Consider the following 21,594-nt stretch of genomic DNA (forward strand, 5'->3'; position numbering starts at 1 on the left):
TCACGTCAGCAGGATAACAGACCAGCTTGAACCAGTTTGTATCACGTGATTTGACGCCACTTCCGAATCCGATGGTAAATAAAAGAAAATGGACGTGGGAACTGTTCGATATTTGCCATTCAAAAATAAAAATGGGAGGGGATACACTTGATGCTACGTCAATGCAAGCTGATCAATAAACAAAAAAAAAATGTATTGCCAACTACAACCTGCCAAACAAAAATTCCCTGATTTTTCCCTGATTACAATATTCCCTGATTTTTCCAGGTTTTCCACGGTCTGTAGACATCCTGTATAGGGCAATAACCAACTTGAATATTTTAAATAGTGATGAAATGATAGCTTAGGTATGAAATTTTTTTTAAATTATAATGTTTCAAATTAACATCCTAAATTTAATGTCTTTCACTGCAATGCAACTGGATGAACATATTTTGGTCCTTGAGCTTTATAATATAATTTGAAAGAGTAAATTCTATTGTATTTTATTAATTGGTAATAGTTAACTGTAATTTACAAATTTTTTGTTAAGAAAATAAAATCCTTAATGAATACCAGTCAAGTTTTATTGCTATCACAGTACAACCCTGCAGTTTTAAATATAATTGACAATATTAGATTTGCTACCGATACAAAATTTTTTTTAAGATTTTAGCAAAGATTTTGACAATTTATTATTGGTTAAATTCAAATGGATTTTTATTTTACAGGAAATGCTATGAATTGATTAAAGTTGCACCTGTTTGCCAGGTGTCAGTGTAATTGTAACTCAACATCTGAGGTCAAGGCTGGAGTACCGCAAGGCTCTGTCCTAGTCTCGCTTGAACACACTTAGTACCAGTTATATACATATATTCCTTGTATATACATATATTCCTTGATCCCTCCCTCCGATGTGTAGCTACGGATGTTGTTGACAGAATTCAAGAGCAAAACTGGCATTAACTGTCTGGAGCATCTTGCAAATATAAACAAGAAAGCACTAGCTATGCTCTGTTCTTTGAAACATCTAAAAAATTTCCAGGTGCTCATTTTCACATGTACTTACACGGTACAACTTGTGCAGAGACTTAACTATCCAATTGTTTAGAGTAATTTTTTTATAGCTAAAACATGACGTATGTGTTTTGCATAGAGTTAAATAAAATTTTTGAACAAAAAAATCTAGCTAAAATAAAATGCAAAATTAACTTACTGTAAAGACTGTACAAAATCATCCATTGAAAAGTTTTGTATCTTCTGCATGAGGAAGTTTTCAATGTATTTTTCAATGCTTTGTATCTAGAAAAGAAGAAATAGCAACACATGACTTGCACCAGCAATGTCATCTTTATTACTAAACCTCACACCAACAACCCTTTCAGTAGGCAGGACCCTTCAGCCTATATGTTTATATACACATACATATAAACATATACAAGATAAAAAGCCTTATTTTATTGAGGTGAGAAAAAAATCTAAGACAGTAAAATAGTAAATAAATCTATACAATTTGTAACATAGCATAACTCCTGCCTCCTGCTTATAATAAAACTTTAACTAAGAATGTGTAAATGTTGCTTATGTTTTCTTAAGGTTTATTAATTATTTTATAATCATGATTTATGTATTTACTATGCATAAGCATTTAATGTATTTTGTTTATGCTGAAAGATCTTAATTAATTTTGAATAGGTTTTAAAGTTAATTACATTGAACAGTTTCTGACACTTAAATTTTAGAATGTTTAAAAATAAGTCATGGGGCGCAACACCCCGGCACCACAAGTTGTGTGTTGGAAAAACCTGACAAGTAATGAATGACTGAGCAACAATTGAGTAGAATGTTCGCTGGGCACTATTCTTGCCAGCCAATCAGGACAATCTATGCATATTTTTCCCTATCTGGTCATGTGTTTTGTGATAGTCGGTTGCCCCATGAAGCTGCTTTCCTTTGTTTTCCAGCTCTGTTGTACAACCAGTTACCGCTAGATCGTTGTACCAGCAGGTCGCGTCGTCAGCAGCTTAAAATGGGAAAGAAAAAAGAAGTAAATCATGAAACGGACAGTTTCACATAGAGGTCAGGGCCAAGCCACATTTTACAATCTAAATTCAACTTTCGGGAAGACAACTAGAAATTGTGACCAGGTATGTCGGCATCGGCCTGTGACAACGGGGATCACTGGCGAACCCACATCGGTCTCCCATAATTTTACTACCTCTGTTAAAAATTTAACTGTCAAACATGTACTTGACATTTTTTTGTTGGTTCGCATGATTAAGTGATGAGCAACAATGGAGATGTATGGAAAAATCATCTGGACCTAATCCCTAATCTGAAAGTGGTGATCTGCATATAAAAAAAACTTAGAAGGAAAAAACTGCTCCATTTAATGACTAATTCATCCTAACTTTGGTGAAACGAATAACCTCTTAAAAAAATAATCTACAAATTCATTGGATATTAACATGATAAAATTTTCAAGTGGATCTGTAAAATGTTTTACCATTTTGGGTTGCCTAGCCGGGACAACCTGGAATGTAACATATTCTATAGCTGATATAGACTGTAAAACAGTTGGTTTACATTTCCCTCACATTTGGGATAACATGGGTTTAAACCATGTTCATGGTCTATTATTAATTTTTGTTAGTTTATTGAATGTCGCATGAAGTAGATATTTTTAGTCTGTACAAAGTTGCACAAAGATGACACTACACAATAATAGCAAACTAAACAAACAAGCAGTATTAGTTAATTAAATAGTTTTTAACATTACAAACATGCACTACACCTCAGACAATTGTTTGTTTCAAAATTACCCGAATAAAACTCCCTAAACCAGATGATTTGCTTGCTTGTACCCCAATGTAAAAACACAAAGCTTCGTCCCCTCTCAAGGGCCAAGATGTTAAGGGGCCCGCCTAGTCACAGGTGTATTTGTGTCATTCCATTTGTGTTAGTGAGGCGGGATGATAACTGCGACGCTCGCTGGTGCTTCTAATGAAGTATTGTCTCTAAGGCACCGAACTGGCGCGCGGTCTTCTCGTCGTGCACAGGAAAACTATGATATCTGAGTGGTGACCGTAATGTTATATGGCAGAGAACTGAAGATAAAGGTGTAATGCCATGCTTTTAAGAATCTGTACAGGACGTTTACTGCTTAAACGTTATTCTGAAAATGCATGTGTTAGCCAATTTCGCTCTTCTAAAAATACAGTTTAAAAACAAAATATGGAAACAGAACTACTCATCTGCCCTCAGAATATTCTCAAAAGCTTTTCGTGAACAAACAGCACTTGATATCCTGAGCAGTTTTAAATTGCATAGGTTGTTCTCAAGCTCTGCACACCGTGTGTGCGCACAGGTAGGCGGGGCCCTAACAGACACCCTTTGTTATACAGACTATTTGAAATCCATTCGATCTTGGCATAGGGGTTAGAGCTTCCAGCAGATGAGCTGTGGGTAATGAGTTCAATTCCCGGCAAGGTCGAGGATTTTTTCACTATTGAAAAATTTCCTTTCTTGGTTTAGGATTGGGTGTTGGGAAGGCAATGGCAAACCAGTGCTGAATCATCTCCCCTAGTGTACCCTGGCCACACCTCGGTTGTCTCCCAGCGACAATGGCTGGTGTAAAACCCCTTATCATCACATGGTATGCATACTGTGTTTATATTACGAAGGACGCTTCAAAAATAAGTTTCGTCATTTTTTTTTTCAAAGGGAAGCTGTAATAGTGTCCGCAATCTGGAAAATCAGAGAAAGGTCAGGGAGGTTGGAATTAGTCAGGGAAAGTCAGTGAAGTTTCTTTAAATCATGGAATAGTCATAAAAATTCCCCACAGATAGTAATTTGAGGGGAAAATGTCATGCTCCAGTATGCCATCATTCAGATTTTTTTCCCTACATAATTCACACACAAACACACTATTAAATGGTGAATGCAAGATTCTGTTTAAACTAGGTCAGCAATGGATTTGCATGATTTTTTTTTCCTTCAGAAAATTGCAAAATAGGTTAACTACTAAAAAAACCAAAAACAGTCAGGGAAATCGTATAACAGACTTGTGTGGACACCATTTGTAAACGAAGTGAGAAAACACATTGCAACAACAATTCAATCTTTTCTGAACGCATGCAAGGAGGAGCGAGAGCAGAGGAGGAAAGGCACATGCACAGAGTGCAGAAGAACAGAGACAAGCAGCAGACAGATGTCCCGAGCTCAGTCGAGTGCAAACCAGTGTGGCAGAAACATGTGCTGGAAACATTGGTCACAAATGGAAGTGTGTGCTATTGGAAACTATACATGTGGGACTTGTGTTCCAGAAGAAGAGGTGCAACAGACTGTGAAGGTGAAATCGCTGGGGAATGATTCTTATCAGATGGGTTTCTTGGAATTGATCTCACAGTATGACAAATGTATCCATGTCAGTGGCAACTATGTGGATAAATAAGCAACGATTGTATTTTGTTATGACACAGAATTTGTCTATTTGTAATACACTAGTTTCAATGGGTGAGAAATGGGGGAGGGGGGGAAACGAACCGACAAAACATATTTTTGGAACATCTCTCTTAATATACTATGCTTGAATTGGAAAATATCATCACTAACACTTACGTATTCTTGAAAAATAGTCATGTAGCTCAATTTATTTTCTTCCTTGTCCTCAAATTCACACCAATACTTTTCCATGAATTCTTTTTGAAGTTTCTGAAAACCGACATCTGAAAGAACAGAACCAAAGGTAATGTTCACCAACAGGTGGTGTGTAATCAACTGATGAAGGTTTCATGAACATCCGTAGGATCGTTTGTTACCCATGAGCATTTCTTCGATGTGGCCGACTGTGGAGTCGAACAGCTGGTCCTCTTCTGTGGAGTCCTGCATGTCTACGCCATCTCCGTCCGATATCTTCAAGGCAGTCAAACATTCCACAATACCTGCGAATTTATGAAAATAGGTAAGACAAGGCATCCATAAGACAAGACTATCAATGTACAGAGATAGAAGTTGTAACAATTTAGAGTAATTTATAAGTGTAGAAACATAACGTCCAGCCTGATGGCTTAACGGTTAGAACGTTTGGCTGGTGATTCAAAGGTCCCAGGTTCGATTTCAAGCTGGAAGTGAGATTTTTTCACTTGTAAAAAATTTCCTTCCTGGGTTCAGCATTGAGAGTTTGGTTGTCCCTTCATTTCCATACCTACTATAGAGCGAAACAAAATGGTCAGGGTGTCCACATTCTATAAAGTCAAAAAATTAACTTGAAATCCCGGAAAAGTCATGGGAATTTCCCAGTGATAGTATTTGAGAAGGAAATATCATTCTTCACTCTGCCAGCATCAAGATGATATAAAACATATGCAAGATTTGGTTTGAACTATAGGGATGGGGAAGATGGATATTCTTTATTTATTTCAGAAAATTTAAAATAGCCTAGGTGAATAATTTTTAAAAAATTAGTCAGGCAAATTTTTATTATATATATTTGTCTGGAAACCCTGAATGATGAACCACCGCCATTACGGCCTCAGGCACAGCGCTGCATTCACAGTAGTGTTATCTACTATAGACTGTCTCACTCTTAGATTGTTCTACAAGGCTTATGGTGCGTGCTGTTGCCAAATCTCTAACACATTACGAATTTCAGAAGATGTGTTTTTTTTGGAATCCTGATTGCACAAGAAGCATTTTAAGAAATAATATAATTGATAATATTTTATACTATCACATATACATTTGTAATTAATTGCCACTTTTTTTTTTACGCTAACTTACAACAAGAAACCGTTCACACATCCATTGGTATGAATTCATATAATAGTAAGTGAACTTCAAAGAAATTAATAATAACACATATCTTTTAATCATTATCACTGACCAAAGATGACATGCTTCCTACTGTTTATTTTTTTTTTTAGGAAAATACTCAACACTCCCTCTCTCATAGCCTACCAATATAGGTAGTTTCTTTTCGGTGTTCCAATTTCCATAGTTTACATTTATGAAATTCACATCAAGGCAGAAAATAAAATCACATTCAGTATATCAAAAGATCCTGTACATTTAAAAAAAATTGTCATATAATGAAAATTATGATCGTACATCGAATAAGAGGATTTTTTTTTCAACCTACATTCATTATTCTTTCTTATTTCACAATTTCTTTAATTTGCAGGTTCTTCCAATGTAGGTATAACTAAAACAGCAAGCATCATGTACCACAGGATCAAGCCAACTCGATCATGCCATCAAGATCTTTCAATGTACTGAATTAAAAACAGCAAGCATCAAGCCTTCATGATCCAGGGCTGAACTGGGATATATAAAACACCAGCCATATCAACAGGGCCGGATTTAGAGGTCTGGAGGTCTGGAGACCTCGGGGCAACAGAGGAGCGGAGGCCCCCTGGCCCTAATTATTATTTTCCAAATAAAATGAACAATTTTTTTCAGTCGAGTTTTCCAATAAATAATTTATTGTGAAAACAAGTAAATTCTCTTAGTATTTAAAAAACATACATAAATATAATCGGAGACAAGAATTATATGAAATTAAATTTTAGTGTTAATGAATATTTCTGTTAATATTTAACAATAATATAATCATGTATGTACAAAGTACTGTAGGTAAAGGTAAAACAGTGAAAAAAGGATATCAAAGGAAAAGATGTTTACTAGTGTTTACTTGTCTGAATGTGAAAGATTTTTTCCCCAAAGTCTCTATTGCTTTCGCCCCGGTTGCCTTCCCCTAAATCCGGCCCTGCATATCAAACACAGAATATACGATGGCTGTAAGCAAAGAACTCCTTGGAAAGACTGCAATATTCAATGTGTCAGCTACTTCAGTGCACAGCACTTATTCCTAACAGAAAATAAACAACGTTAAACAATTCTATTCAAATTTTCGCCTTCCTTTACTCATCCGTTACGTCACAAAATAGTAGGCCTACATAGGTACTTTAAATGCAATAAAACAAAACAAACATTTTGTAATACAATTAATTATTCTAATAAAACAACAAAAATGAAATATAAACATTTAAAATTCCGGTAAATATGTATTGTACGGATTAGCGCCAAAAAAAATCGTACAAATATGAAATAACTTTCATTATATGCTCTTTTACGTCCTCTTTTCAAAACCGCCTGCGGAGATTAAAAATTCCAATTACTTTTGGAGATATAGCCGTTCTTATTTTGCAATACAAGCCCTATGTAATCATTCAACATACGCCATTTTATATTTTGCCGTGTGTGCGTGAATGCCTAAATAACAGAAATTTTCCATTAGGTAAGGTTAGTTACATGATAAATACTTCAAAATAAACGGAAATTAAAAATAATATCAATTAATTTTACTTGTATAGTTTTAAGTATTTATAATGTAACTGACCTGACCTAACAAAACGGGACAAAGGTAGATTAGGTCAGGTCAGCTACAGTATAAATACTTTGAAACTGAACGGACATTAAAAATAATAAAAATTAATTTTAATGGTTGTTTAGTTTTAAAGTATTTATAATGTAGCTGACCTGACCTAACAAACCGGGAAAAAGGATGAACAGTAGGAACTCACGTAATTTCTTTTTAAGTGATGTAGTCATTCAACTACGTCGCGAAAAAAAAAAATCATACTTGTAAACAAGCAACAATGATGAAAACGCGGGAAGCCTACGATTCACTCATCCTTCTGGACATACCTGAATACTCACGTTGGCAAGCCTTCTTTCAACAGACGAGAGGCAAACGCCCGATCGTGCATCTTTGGTTTTTTTTTTTTTTTTGTTTATTGTAAATAAATATGCAACTCATGAAAACTAATGGTCAATTAGGTTATGTTAGCTACATTATAAATACTTCAAAACATTGTGGATGGTTGATTTGGTTAGGATAGCTACATTAAAAATACTGTGAAATCATGTAAACGGTTTCCTAGCGCTGGATAGCTACATATTAAAAAGTTATTTGCTAAGCAACCATAAAATGACTTTACAGTTTTTTTTAATGTAGCTATACTTACCTAATATAACCAACCATCCACAGTGTTTTAAAGTATTTTTAATTACTTCTTGCTAATTTTAAGAAAAGAAGGCTTGCCAACGTGAGTATTCGGGTATGTCCAGAAGGATGTTTGAATCGTAGGCTTCCCGCGTTTTCACCATTGTTGCTTGTTTACAAGTATGATTTTTTTTTCTTCTCCATATCTCCTAAAGTATTTGGAATTTCTGATCTCCGCCGGGTTTAATGAAAAGAGGAAGTTAAAGAGCACAGAATAAAGGTATTTTCGGATTTTTAAAATTTTTTTTTAAAAAAATCGCCAAAAAATGAATATTAAAAAATACGATATCTCCAAAAGTAATTGGAATTTTTTATCTCCGCAGGCGGTTCTTAAAAGAGGACGTAAGATAGCATATAATGAAAGTTATTTCATATTTGTACGATTTTTTTTGGCGCTAATCCGTACAATACATATTTACCAAAAAATTTAAAAACCCACATGGGTAAACAATGAATGGTGTCGATCACATAGGTATTGTTATAAAAGCTGTAAATTTTATTTTTTCATAAACAGTATGAATTCAGAAACCTTCCTTTTAAGGTTAATTCAGGAACGTCTCAAGTATATGAAAGACAATGAATGGAGATGGCAGCATGAAAGCACAGGTATTGAAATACAAGTTATAAATGTTTGATTTTTTTTACAAAATAATAGGAATTAAGAAACCATTCCTTCGAAGTAAATTTAGCGAGGTGTGTAGTGTCTGGAAAACCAAGTTTTCCGATTTTTTTTCTTTCGGTACTAAAAGGCCGCAATATCCTAGTATTATTCCGAGTTTTTTAGAATATTAGTGGGAAGTGAAAACCTTTTTTTGTGAATAAACATGAGTAAATAGTTCAATAATACAATATTCGTATTTTTTTTCAGGACCCGTTTGTTTTAGACAATTGTCCCATTCAACTCGAGTAGAGCTAGAATGCAGGCATAATCTTTAAGATAACAGTTGGCCAATTAAATATTTCGTTTTTACATTCACAAATCGAAATAATTTGGCAGAAAAAGTATTGGACATACCTGCATCTTCTCCATTAGCACTCATTTCATCCCTTATAAACAATCTGCTCTAATGGGGAAAAAAAATTACTGTATAAAATTTAAAACCGTAACAAATCAAAATCACAAAAACAGTTTAAAAGCGACATTACGTGACTTCCGTTTGACAAAAAATAAAACATTCTCTTAGATAGCACAGCAATAGTTATACACGATTACTAGAAAAATAGGTGCATTGTTTTACTTTTTCCTTGAGAAGGAGGGTATTAACCAACAGTATTAACTGAAAGACTCCATATTTGATTCAAACATTTTTTAGGTAACAAAATAAAGATTTTTGACTAAACATTCAGTAATTTAGGACCATTGACCCCATAAATGATGAAAGGTTTACGAAGTATCCATACTCTCCGGACATGGCTTTACAATTAATAATATGAAGAATAGCTTGAAACAATGCATTCTGCAACCAATAATGTTTTAAGGGGCCCACCTAATCAGAAGTTTATTTGTGTCAATGAACCAGTTAGTGAACTTATCATCGCGCGACTGTCACTGGAGATTTTAACTTCTATTTAAGCACACGGCTTTGGGCTGTGCCGTACAATCTTCTTGTCGTTAATAAGCCAACTATGAAATATGAGTGGTAACTTTTAATCATATGGCGGAGAAATAATGATAAAGGTGTAATTCAAGTCCCCGAGTGCTTTTAAGTATCTGTACCGTGCGTTTCATGCCTAAACATTATTTTCACTCTTCTAAAAATTACAGTTGAAAAACAAATGATGGAAACAGAACTACGAATCCGCCCTCTGCATATTCTTAAATGCTTTTTGTAAAAGGACAGTTAACCAGTCTCCTGCGGAGTGCGCAGACGTGGCGGATGTCTCTCTTTAGCGTTGTGTTACCCGGTGCCAGCTCTCAGTAAAGGCACCCTACCACAAGGAGGTTAGTCATGGATCATTCGGCCAGAGTGGCTTACCGATGGACGTCATCGGCAATGGAGAAACGATGCTATGCATCCTAGCCTGAACCCTCACTAACCCATGTATTGCAGGCCAGTTTGTATGCCCATAGCTAGGCTAGACACTCTGGGGGACACTCAACTCACTGGGATAGAATAATTATCGGGTTAAAACAGTATTCACACATCAGGTAGTAGTCACATCCCGCATTAATGCTGCACCCACATGTACGTAAATGTACTACTGCTGACATCGTACGGCCGAAGGCCACCCCAAAGCCCGACCTGCACCCGCCAGTACTCGGCTCCGCTAACGGAAAGCACCCCTAGCCATGGCCCACCTGAGTCAAGTGAGCGGACCGCAGCCCAAGGTAGAGAATAGCGAACCATTTTAATTACGCATGCAACGCACTCCCCGTGCCTACAAAATTCCCCACACAATAATAAAGTAATCAGAAACAAACAAAAGCCCCTAATTAATAGAGTGCGACGTAGGAGTGCCCGGGTCACTCACGTGTAGCTTTCTACTAAAACAGCTGTGAGTGCAACCCTTGCGGCCTTCAGCCTAAATTCAGTAGTGAAACGTGTGACGTAACGCAAACCGCCCCAAATTAGCATTATCATTCGCCACTGGAGAGTAGTTATCAAAAAACATAGTCTCCAGCTTGACTCTAATATTCAAACTTATTTTAGACAAACTTATTAAATGTCAATTCTAAAACATATATAGATATTAAGTTAATCATTAAGTTTTATTGTATGAATTTAGAGCCACTTGCTTTTTATTATTAATGTAATTTTTTACTAATAACGGAACTTTAGAAACTCTGGCGCGACAGGGAGCTCACCCCTCCCCTCGCGCCAGGGCCAGACGCCATTACAGCGCGACTCGCGGACCGGGACGGACGCACGTCCCACGGGGAGCCAGCATCTCTTTGTTTCACCGAACGTCCATCTGGTAATTATAGTCACAACCAGAACCTTTTTTTAAATACTCCCCGTGCGCGCCCGGTCCTTTTCCGGTGTAGGGCCTATCCCAGCCGCGTCAATTTAACACGCCCCACACAAAGCATTACGTGGGGCCGTGCAGTATACGGTACGGGCCATCTCCTGCCACCCCAGAACTTTAATTAATCGCCCAGTGCACAGGCACAGGCTACATCCAAGCTTAGAAGTGTTTTTTAATTTAGTAGCGAGCCGTGGTCCACACAGATGGGCCCGCGCGTCGCAAGTTACCGATTACGAGATTAGCCGACGCTAATCGAACGCTCTCCCTCAACTGCGACTGGCGTGAGGGCTTAATAAGTAAACACACGTAGAGGCACGCAGGTGTCCCTCTCAGATAACGTGTGGAGTGTAATCGTGTACGTAAGAGCACCACAGGGTGCCGTTTTGTCAAGTGTAATTGTAATAATAGTGTAATCAAAACTTCTACGTGTTCCGACGCCTCACTGGCAGTCATGTACCGCCGAGTAGACCTCGCGCCCAATGTAATGAACCAGTGTAAATCGTGAACAATAAAACGTCCACCCCGCACCTCCTGTGCGCGATGTGCGACCCGTAGAACAACGAGAACAGTGTATGTAAATTAACCTAAACAACCCAACCTAATCAGGAAACAAATTCCATCACCGCCGACGGTTCTAGCGGACCACGCTGGGGCAACGAACCCACGACCATCACACGGTTAGACACCGAGCTAGCCTGGCGCCCTCCCGGAACAGAAATCTCTAAGAAAGCCAGCCACCCCGCTAGGACCTGCGCCCGACCTCGAACACGAGACCGCGGTGGACGGCACTGCACAGTACTCCAAAATGTCCTCTAGAAAACAGTAATTGTATATTTACGATGGCACTCACTCCTGGTCCGAAACATTTAATCACGCACTCATTCATGCCGGTGAATTACTTGAAAGAACATGCTGGAGTCAGCCAGTCCCATGAGCGTTGTGCCTGCCCGCATGCCCTACGGTGCAATGTGAAGAACTAATGAGGGGCGTGGGGTACTGAAAAAAAAAAATTAATACAAAAGCTGTTGTTAAAAAATTATCAACTTATCCTCACACTAGATAATACACCCTTATTTTCCATTGATTTTCCTAAAGTGTTTATACTCTCAAGTATTTAAAAGAATACAGTTCATTGCAGTGACATTTTTGGGGTGGTTATAGAAATTTCTCCAACTAAACACTATTCCTATTCTTAGTGTTTCATCTGAATTTGTTTCTATTATTTGCAATTAAACAATAATTCATTTCCAACTTCAGAGGCGTATACCAGCATTGGGAAGCACTTGAATCTATAATTCGTATAGGTATATATGTTGTCAACTTTTTTTTCTCACAATAAACTTGCAGTCGACGTTTGTCGACATAATTCTGACTCATTCTGCATAGAGTGCCAAACTATTTATTGACGACTTACATTTGAAAAATCGCAATATGAGAGTGACCTGTAGTGGTAATCTCGGCCACCAAGAGAGCTTCACCGAGGACTAGAATACCTAGTTCATCATGTCGCCATTATATTAACTTCACTTGTAATCAGGGGCGCAACAACGGGGGGCAAGGGTATCCCCCCCCCCCTTCTGAAATCTTGAAGTGGGGGCAAACGGGGGGCAAAGAAAGTGCTGTACAAGTCGGATATGTTATTTCCACTAGCTGTGTAATGAATTTTTAGATAATAAAACTGCTTAAATAGCACCATTTTCAACCTTTAAATCAAATATTCCCGGAGGAGGACCCCCGGACCCCCCCCCCCCCCCCCGCTTCAATAGGGGGGATCGATGATTATTTATAAAAAGGTATATTGCCCCCCCCCCCCCCCCCTTTGAAAATTTAGTTGTTGCGCCCCTGCTTATAATGATCTGAAAATGAGCAGTGTGTTTGGAGCGAAGTCTGCCTCTCCACCGTAAAATGGGGTGAATAGATACACGTTCAGAGGTAAAACACTGTGTACCTTCTTCATTACAACCAGAAGGAAAATCACAATTAGGCTAAAACTTGGGTCTACACTAGGTGTGTTCAATAAAGTATACAGAAAGTTTTTATGACATTAATTTATAATAAAAAAAATTTAAATATGTGTTTTATCTATTCACCCTTTTGTAGGGGTCAATAGCTACACACATGTTAAATGCTATTGGGCAGGTTTAAGGGGTCTATAGCTACATATTTGGTGTTAAAAAATTATATCATAAGGTCTTAACTTAAATATATTACAAAACTAAATTATGTTTAACTAAATTACTATACATTTAACTTCCTGTCAATGTGTAGCAGTTGGCACTTTAACTGTGTTTATACATTAATGTTAAATTTGAAGAGACCACGGCCATAATTATTTGGTGAGTCCACTGCTCCCAAAACTTGGTGAAAACTGAACTGGCAAATGTCAGGAACATCTGGGTAATGGTACACATAGCCACTGAAGTCTCTCGGTTTTGCACGAAGAAATGAGCCGCAAAGTGGATTGAGTTCCAAAACTTTTCCTATGAACTGTCGCGGCTTGGATGTTCCTGGCTTGTTCTGTCCAGTGGGAAATTCAACCAGCAGCCAGTCGTTCACACTAATTTCTTTCTTCAATTTTATGAATATATGATGCTGAAGGCAGAGGTGCCCCCCCCCCCCCCCCCGGAAATTTTTTATGCCATTTTCTCAATGATTTACTCAATGATTTTATAATATTATACTTTTTTAGTATTATATTTTATCACATTTTGCATTAATTAAAACTGATTTTCTAATAATAATTTTGGTTATATCAGGTAATATTTCCATCCTGAACCGACAGATGCCAAACTGCTTTTGTTGAGGAAAGTGCGGGGTTGCCAATTGTAAATAATATATAAATTTTTCTCGTCTTTTTCCACCCCCCCCCCCCCCCCTCCCTGAAATTTTAATGACGCAGTCTGCGTCGTTACCCCCCTTTGTGGGCACCCCTGCTGAAGGCTTGTTCCGAGATGTGCCATTTTTATGTTTCATGTCTAGTAAAGGCATGGTGTTATGTGAATCACCATAACTAGAGTTTGGCAAATCATGATCAGGCATTTCATTTTCAGACATCCACCTACACTCATATTATCGTCAGACAAATCAGCTGCATGTTTTGGCATGTTCTAGGTGCGAGGATATCTTTATGCCTTTTGACAAAATCTACTGCAAAATCTGGGCCAGGCCTATTGTCCTAAAATTTTGGTACTGTTCGTCCCAGTCTGTCCAAATAGCCTTCGACAATAACTCTTAGGTCAAAAAGATCAATAGGGTATCCCCATTTCGCACATGTTAAAATCCTGTCCACTATTATATCTTCATCTTCTTTTGAGAGAACTGTTTGCCTACCTTGTTGTTTGATATTTTTTTCCTCATATACCTGCCGATTATGGTGAAATGAATGTCAAATTGTCTTCCTGCCTCCCTTAAACTAAACCCCTTCTGAACTGCATCAATTGCTTGCTGAAGAACATCTTTGTTCAGTGGCCTGAACTGCTTTCCGTGTGGATTTGGTTTATATTTTCTAGGAATTGTCTGTAGCTATTCACCCCATGCAAGTCTGAAACATGTAATCAAAGACAATATTATTTTGTCATACAGTAAATTTATAAATGACACTTAAACTTGGTACCACAGCATGTCACTTACCTTCAAGTAACAATAAGAAAAATATCTATATACGTCTGTCTCTGCTGGAAAAAACTTTATGCACAAAGTTTAACACACATTCCAAAACTCACTAAAACTCACTTTGAGGTTATGTCACCATTTGTTAACAAAAACAACATTGAAAATATTCATAGATACATTGACACAACCACAGAATACATGGTACAGAGATAAGAGACTTATATAATGTTTTTAGTGTACCCTTGATTTCATGATGGTTATTGTTGGTCATGTTGAGGTTTTGTAGCTAATCACCCCGCAGTAGCTATTCACCCCATTTTACGGCACTTCATAGCGCACAGGGATCAAATGTGAAATAAAACTTAAGGGTCTTGGCCCCATCATCTTGGAAAATTCCATCTTTTCGCTATAACTCTTATTTTGAACTATTTATCCCATTTTTTGTCATGTCAAGGGGTAAATTATATCTCCCAGACCTATACCTTATTTAAACACATTATTACTAACAGGCTCTAGTCTATAAGTGCCATAAGGAAATAACTTATTATTTCACATGAGCGACTACAACTAGCATGATAATCACACCAGTTCATAAGTGTTGACTTCAACATGTAGCCAAAGCTAAGTCCTAGGCCAAGTTAAACCAAAATATTTATCACGGAAGCTTTACTCCAATATCAACATATTTGAAAATGCAAGATGGCAGGGCCTAATCCCCCCTAACATCTCGTCACAATATCGAAGTCATTAGAGATAGTGACGAATGATGAAATGAGGACGAGCATTGACAGGATGATTAGTTGAGGAAAACTGGATTACCCCTAGAAACCCTGCCGGCTCACGGCAACGTCCGCTGCGTTTCCCATTTAAGATGATTTCAAATGGCTTCTCTTGACAATTTATTCTGATATAGGCGCATACGGCGGAATTTCACTGCCGTTCTAGTAACATGGCAATAAAAAAATCATAAATCACATATTATTGAAATTAATATCAGTAAAATAGTACAATGGTATCTTTTATTTTTATTTTTATTAGAGCTTTAACAATGAGTAGTTTCAGTAAATACAAAATTCATACATGTATTTCAGTAAAAATGAATCAACTTGTTATAAGTTCTGAAAAGATTGATATTTTTTTATGATGTTTTATGTAACTATTTTCTTAATAGAGTAGAATTTTTAATTTCCTTGACTATAGTTGCCAGCAAATCCACAAGTATTTGTTCTCTGAAATTTAAAATGGCATCAATTTTTAATGCACTGATAATTTTATTTTAATGTTGTAGATAACTGTTTTCCCAACATATTATAGTTTTTTTTACTTCATATGGCTTCACATTTTTTGTAGTTAGTTATCACAATATTACACGAACTTGTTTCAGGAACATACTCCATCTTGCATTTTTTGCAAAGGACTGATTATACTCTCTACACTCAACAGCCAACCAGAAGCTTATGTAGAAGCTATGTCATTCTGAACTAATTTGCTAACCTAAGTTGAACGAGAAATAGCCTCGAACTAAACTTGTCCAGACTGTGCGTAACCGCACGCAAAAGTTGAACATATTTACCTGAAGTACAGGTTGTCCATAACACAATGTTCCAGTTTGTATGGTATTTAATAAAAGTTTAATTTAGACACTTTACAACAAATCATAAATCAAATCGAAGAATCGAAGGTAAACTATAACCTAGTTTTTCTTACAAATGTTCAATACATGCACCTTTAGTTATACCGCACACATCACCACATGCAAACATTATGGGCATTCACCTTCCCACTTAGATTAAAAGTTAACTCATCGGTGAACGCTACACGATCAAGAAAGTCGTATTCCCGCTCAAAAACCTGAAGTGTAAAGTTACAACGTGCACCATAGTCATCTGGCTTTAAAGCATGGAGCCACTGTAACCGGTATGGAAGCATGTGTTAACGTGTTCTTAAAACCTTCCACACCGTCGTTTTTGGCAACTTAAGTTCAAGACTTGCTTTCGGAACTTATTTCTGAGGACTACGCAGGTAAGATGCTCTGGCAGGGTCCACATCCTGAACAATATACTTTTGGTCGCCCCGTGCTTTTCCCTCTACACACACATCCGGTAGTTTCGAACTGCATATACCATCGACATAATATGTTTTTGCTACACGAGGGATCATAATTGAAATTTAAACGAAACGCATGTTGAACTGGAACGACAGACTCACTCTCAGTAAATTACAGAACGCAAAGCGCTTTACGCTTATCTTAGAGCGCGGTTACACGGGAGTCTGAACTACTTCAAGTGAACATGTTCAGCTGTTGAGTGCGGTTACACACAGTCTGAACATGTTTCGTTCGAGGCCATTTCCCATTTAACTTAAACAGGTTGGCAAAGTAGTTCAGATCGACATATCTTCTACATTAGCCTCTGATTGGCTGTTTAGAATATAAACAGTCTTTTGCAGAAATTCAAGATGGAAAGTGTTTCTGGCACAAGTTCGAGTAATATTTTACCGAATGCAACAAAAAAAAAATCAACAGATAATTATATATATACATTTATATTTTTAATTGATGCTGACCTTAATTTCCTTAAAATTGAGATAGGTACTCTCGCTCAAAAAATAATAAAAAATAAGTTTAAAAATTTTACTGTGCATGATGTTTGAATTCGCGATTTGTAAAAAAATATTGAGCAATATGAAAACACATTCCATTTCTTCTGATAATGCTGTATAAACAAGTGAGAAAATCCCGCGTTTTCTGGATACAATTACAAAATAGAGATCAACAACACAGTCATTCGTTGACAGTAGACAATCGGTTTTAGAGCTAAACACACTTTTCAGCAACTACCGTGTAACCGTACACTTTCGCGTTTGTAAACGTGTTTACTTAAACATGTTCATCTGAAGTAGTTCAGGGTCCCGTGTAACCGCACCCTAAAACTGTGAGTTACTCTTTTAATCGTCTCCTTGAACCAAAACTCTACAACACTTACAGTTGTAACTGGGACATACTGCAGTTCATAGTCCCATATAACCGCGCCCTTAAGGTCGAAACCTTGAACACACGAGGAGGCATCGTATCGGTGGGTTGCGAGCGTTGTACAGTTTATCGCCGCCCAGAAATCGTCGAGAGGGGCCAATGAGGGAACTCCCAGCAATCGCTCTAGCGACCTTGAGGTACCCTGGCGGTGGCCAAGGACACCTGCTTACAACCCCCCCCCCCTCCCCCCTCCAAATGTGGCGACTCGCCTGCTTTTTTCGAGGACTGATTTTCCTCCTTGGATGAGCTCACGAAGCTGCCCGACCTAAGGTGGGTTTACGATTAAAAACATTAAGAATTACAAACCTAAGCTGTACGCCAACGGGCACATGGTTAATTAATATCCAGTGTATAATTTAATTAGTGGTCATTAATTCCAACCAATAAAATTCGTGCGAGAGAGCAGCCATGTTATTTAAGTTATATTTTTGTGTTCGTAGATATCGTCGTTTGCATTATGAAGTGCATTTCGGTTTGGAATCGTTTCTATTTGCTAATTTGTTCAACGTAACATTTTTATTCTATGTGAATTTGGCTATGGACCTACTTAAAATACCAGTCACGTGACTAATATTGAACCTAAAAAGTGCAACATTTCAGCTCTTAACCTCAAATCCGTACCCAAAACAGAATAGAAGATATTGAACTTTAATATATAAATATTAGTTAATGTGATGCTAATATAATCTATTCAAAGCCACCATATAATGGCTTTAGAGTTAGAAAATATATTCATGGCTTGCTAATACATATTTATATACTCGTATGATAGCATAAATTAACGAGAAACACATGAGAGTAATCAATTTCCGAAATCTTAAAAACAAAATAAATATTACAATCAAAGCTTTTTTTTAATATTTCGTGAAATATTTTAAGTATTTTATCATTTGTTAACACGATGCCAGTAATTCTGTATTTCCTACTCACTTTTTACTACATCATAACCTACGTTCCCTACTTCGCGCCAACACATACTACTGTGTTCTGATTGGCGCTTTCCTTCATTCATAAAGAAAATAATATAAAATATAACCATCTCTGTTAAGTCTTATATTCAACATATGATTCGCACACGACCCGTCAAATATTCCTACACGACAATCATAACCATTCCACTTATATTATACATAGTTGAATACATGACTAATTCTTAATTCTCAATCGTAAACTCACCTTAAGTATGTGATTGCAAACATATTGCGCGTATATTATACAGACACACACACACACAATAAAGAGAGTGAATACCACCAACACGTTAAGGTGGCCGTCTGTTGAGTGCACGAGCACTAAGGGCGATACTGGCCAGCGCATCACACGCCTTTTCGCCTCTATGCGCCAGGCACAAAGCTGGCGCGCAGTCTTCTCGTCGGTAGGGCGCCTCTATGAGAACTTGTGGCGGTGATTCTGTCATTTTATGATGGAATATTAAAGATAAAGGCTCCCTGATCTTCCCTATATCACTTACGACACTGTGTGCTGAAATTTTCTAACATAAAATAAGTCAGTGAAAAAGTCTTGTTTTACCCTTTGCAACTGTCTAAAAAATTACACGTTATAGACGAAACCGTGGAACGAAACTTGTATAGAAACATGCAATGGCTCTTAAGAGCTATTCGTAATGATTCATTGTTGAAAAATGTTGAGCTGTTGGTAAATGGCGCGTCAACACCTGAAGGTCTGCACGCCGCCTGGAAGCCCTGTCAGGGACTGCCTTTACATCTACACGACTTCTGGTCTACAGTGATTCCCAAGGCTGGCATTCCCCTTTCAAGTTGGAGACTGGACAACTAGTTTAGTGGAGCAAAATTTTACAACCAAAGCAACACTATTAGCTGACGTAAAATTATTTCATTGATACAACTGAGGTTAAAACCCTTTTTTTCCCTTACGATTTTATGACGCGGTAAATTATTTTTAAGGCGTTGTATTAATACGCATGTCAGAACTAATGAAAAAGTCGACTAATGTTATTACCCTAAACCCACCTTTTTTCGAGAAATTCTAGTGCCTATATTTAGAACGAAAAGAAACTGCAACGCCTGGCAGGTATGCAACATGCACAACACTCAATGTGCTAGAGTTGCTACAAATTTTGGGGTCACTGATTGTTTAGGGAAGCAACGCACCTGTGAATACGTCAGTGTCTCGGAGCTGCAATACCCACCGTTCCGGCGCAGCAATCCGGCGCGTTTTGTTCGGTTCGCGGCTCTTCCTGCACCGGGGCTGTTCTCTTCGAGTGGCGGCGGAGCAGAGTTTGCACACCGGAAAGATTAATTGCAGAAGTGCGGGATAGAATTTCATTCTGCGACACGACTGCAAAGGAATATTGACAGATGAAGGGAAAAAAAAGTGTTGGTTAGCTCACTGTAAAGTGTGTATAAATATCCCTTACGTAAATCAGTTGTGTAGGATCGGATGAATCCAATATATTCTGTTTTTTCTGTAGCAAGAACGCAGACACACGGACTTGCTTCCTCCGAGTGCAGTTTTGCACTGGCGACTGGCGACTGGAGTGGCTTGCACGTCCACGGCTCCACGCGACAGACTCCACACTGGCGCGCAGTCTTCACTTCGGTGACGCGCCTCAATGCGTCTCTAAACGGTGACCATAGGCGTGCCTACAGGGGGGGGGGGGGCATGCCCCCCCCCCCTAATGTAATCACTCAGATCGGCATTTTCTCTAATGCGTTCGTTAATATTCGTATATTCCTGGCATTGTGACACTCAAACTGTTTTTCAGTTTTGCAGCGATCTAATTAACGATATTTTTAAACATTTTATCGTTCTGTAAATACAGCCGCCTTAGTTTATTTAAAACACGAGGTCATGGCCAAGCAAAAAAAAAAAAATTAAGAGGTTTGTTAAAGTTCTGTTGTCTGAATTGCTGTGTTTGCATTCACTAAAAAGAAGTTCATTTCAAGGTAGATCTGGACCAAGCTATTGGAAAATTCGAGGGGGGAAAATGGGTAAGTAGGGCCTACCCTTTAAACATTGTCTATGGAAAAAAAATATTTTTAAGATTGTTAAAATTATACGGATATAAATATTAACTAGTAAACATATCTCTTTGATACTGCACAAAAATATAAACACGGCAATGAGTGAATGTATTTAGGCTATTTAATATTCTAAATTCAGCTTCTGATTTAAAAATTTAGCAGCCCCCCCCCCCCCCCCCCTAATGTAAATGTCTGGGCACGCCTATGGCGGTGCGGTGACTGTATAATTTATAAAATACCGCGTATCTTATTTAACATACCCAAAAACTTAAGTGAAAATACCTTTGTTTTCCCCACTGTACAAAAAATACACGATGAAAACGAAATATGCATGGGAAAAAGTGACTGCTCTTGAATGATATCAATAATTAGACTCCTTGAGCAAATCCCGAGCGATTCGTAGGCAGAGGTCACTCTACGCTTTGTGGAGCTCTGCGTCACTTACTTCTGAGGTGCCTTAATATTTATGAGAAGGGCCTTATTGGGGGGGCCTGGTGGTCTCCAGAGAGACTACCCCGGAAAATTTGAATAAAACAAACTCTTTAAAACAACGTTTTTCAAACTAACCTGTAAATTAAATTTCGGCGATGATTTTGATTAATTCATTTTTTATTTTTTTTCCTGATGATTAATAATTTGCAAGTTTTATAAAAAATCTAATGGTCAAAATCCCGTCATTATGGGAGACAAATCTTTGAAAGTTTTTCTAATACGAAACCATGGGAACTTGATTCAAATAGAAATGAATCGACCAGAACTTGCATTACACGGCAGTAACAATTTTAACACTTGATCTTCCCACCAATGACTGTTCCCACACGAAGCTGGACAAACCAGGAAGCCATGGCCGCCATAAGGGTGGGGGCCCAGTCCTGATTTTTTTTTTTATCTCATCATGTGAAATAAATATAGCCTACATACTCGCTGTGGGGGTA

General features: G+C 37.7%; 1 protein-coding gene across 4 annotated transcripts in view; it reads right to left on the minus strand.

Moving 5' to 3' along the window:
* LOC134537782 (ADP-ribosylation factor-like protein 2-binding protein) overlaps positions 1–21,594 on the minus strand; it is a 112,543-nt gene that overhangs the window by 6,002 nt on the left and 84,947 nt on the right. For 2 of the 4 annotated variants that reach the window (XM_063378579.1, XM_063378581.1), the window contains one exon: positions 4,812–4,922. In XM_063378579.1, coding sequence (XP_063234649.1) covers positions 4,905–4,922 — 18 coding nt within the window. In that variant the 3' untranslated portion in view covers positions 4,812–4,904. Of the gene's footprint in view, positions 1–1,195; positions 1,282–4,599; positions 4,707–4,799; positions 4,923–9,059; positions 9,242–19,786; positions 19,974–20,052; positions 20,209–21,594 lie in introns of those variants that run through there. The other 2 variants (XM_063378578.1, XM_063378580.1) reach the window with 2 other exon arrangements.

This window comes from Bacillus rossius, chromosome 12 (assembly GCF_032445375.1).
Source record: "Bacillus rossius redtenbacheri isolate Brsri chromosome 12, Brsri_v3, whole genome shotgun sequence".
NCBI lineage: Eukaryota > Metazoa > Arthropoda > Insecta > Phasmatodea > Bacillidae > Bacillus > Bacillus rossius.